At 36.7% G+C, this 646-nt stretch overlaps 2 protein-coding genes across 2 annotated transcripts in view; one reads left to right on the top strand and one right to left on the bottom strand.

The window, feature by feature from the left end:
• LOC107656329 (cyclin-dependent kinase 17-like) overlaps window positions 1–646 on the bottom strand; it is a 73683-nt gene that overhangs the window by 64583 nt on the left and 8454 nt on the right. The window lies entirely within an intron of this gene.
• LOC107656224 (uncharacterized) overlaps window positions 554–646 on the top strand; it is a 2231-nt gene continuing 2138 nt past the window's right edge. The window contains exon 1 of the mRNA XM_016443986.1: window positions 554–583. Within this exon, the coding sequence (XP_016299472.1) occupies window positions 554–583 (30 nt within the window). The remainder of the gene's footprint in view (window positions 584–646) is intronic.

The raw sequence follows: 646 nt of genomic DNA, 5'->3' as shown, positions 1-646 counted from the left end.
CATTGTTACGCCAGTAGGTGGCGAAAAGGGGCTGTTAAAATGTATTTGTCTTTGAATCATACAAGAGATTCGTTCAAGAATGCTGATTCATCCAGTAATGAAACAAGTATATCTTGAGTGAGTCATGGAATCATTTATTCATAAATTACATGTGATTTTGTTTAGTTGTCTAATGTTTTTTCTTCAGAATCATAAGAGAACCACAACTTCCATTGGGGAAAAAAAGAAAAAAAAAAAACTTAATTTATCCAGAAACATGCAGTTCTATTTTGCACACAAACAGCTCTTAAAGAGTCCAGTTTTTACGTAGCCTGTTGATTTTTGTTTATGGTATTCAGCTCCAATAAATGGTTTGCAAAAAAGAGACACAGGATAAATGTTTGATATCATTATTTAATCACATTGGAATCGAAACTGGGAATCGAAAAGAATCGGAATCGATAAGCAGAATCGGAATCTGAATCTGAATTGATAAAATTCAAACGATACCCAACCCTAGTGGCATGTGTGGTCACTCGACTAGCCGGTGTGCAGCGCGGAGACCAGAACGAAGATGGATGCGGAGGAGATCGACACTGAACAGGTAGGCAAAAAAAACTCTACCTCTGTTATATGGTGATATTTTGGCTTTAAGTTTACCGACACC

The sequence above is a fragment of the Sinocyclocheilus anshuiensis genome, unplaced genomic scaffold, assembly GCF_001515605.1.
Source record: "Sinocyclocheilus anshuiensis isolate Anshui unplaced genomic scaffold, SAMN03320099.WGS_v1.1 scaffold183, whole genome shotgun sequence".
Taxonomy (NCBI): domain Eukaryota; kingdom Metazoa; phylum Chordata; class Actinopteri; order Cypriniformes; family Cyprinidae; genus Sinocyclocheilus; species Sinocyclocheilus anshuiensis.
Note: the sequence above shows the minus strand (reverse complement) of the source record. Positions and strands in the feature narration are given on the sequence as shown.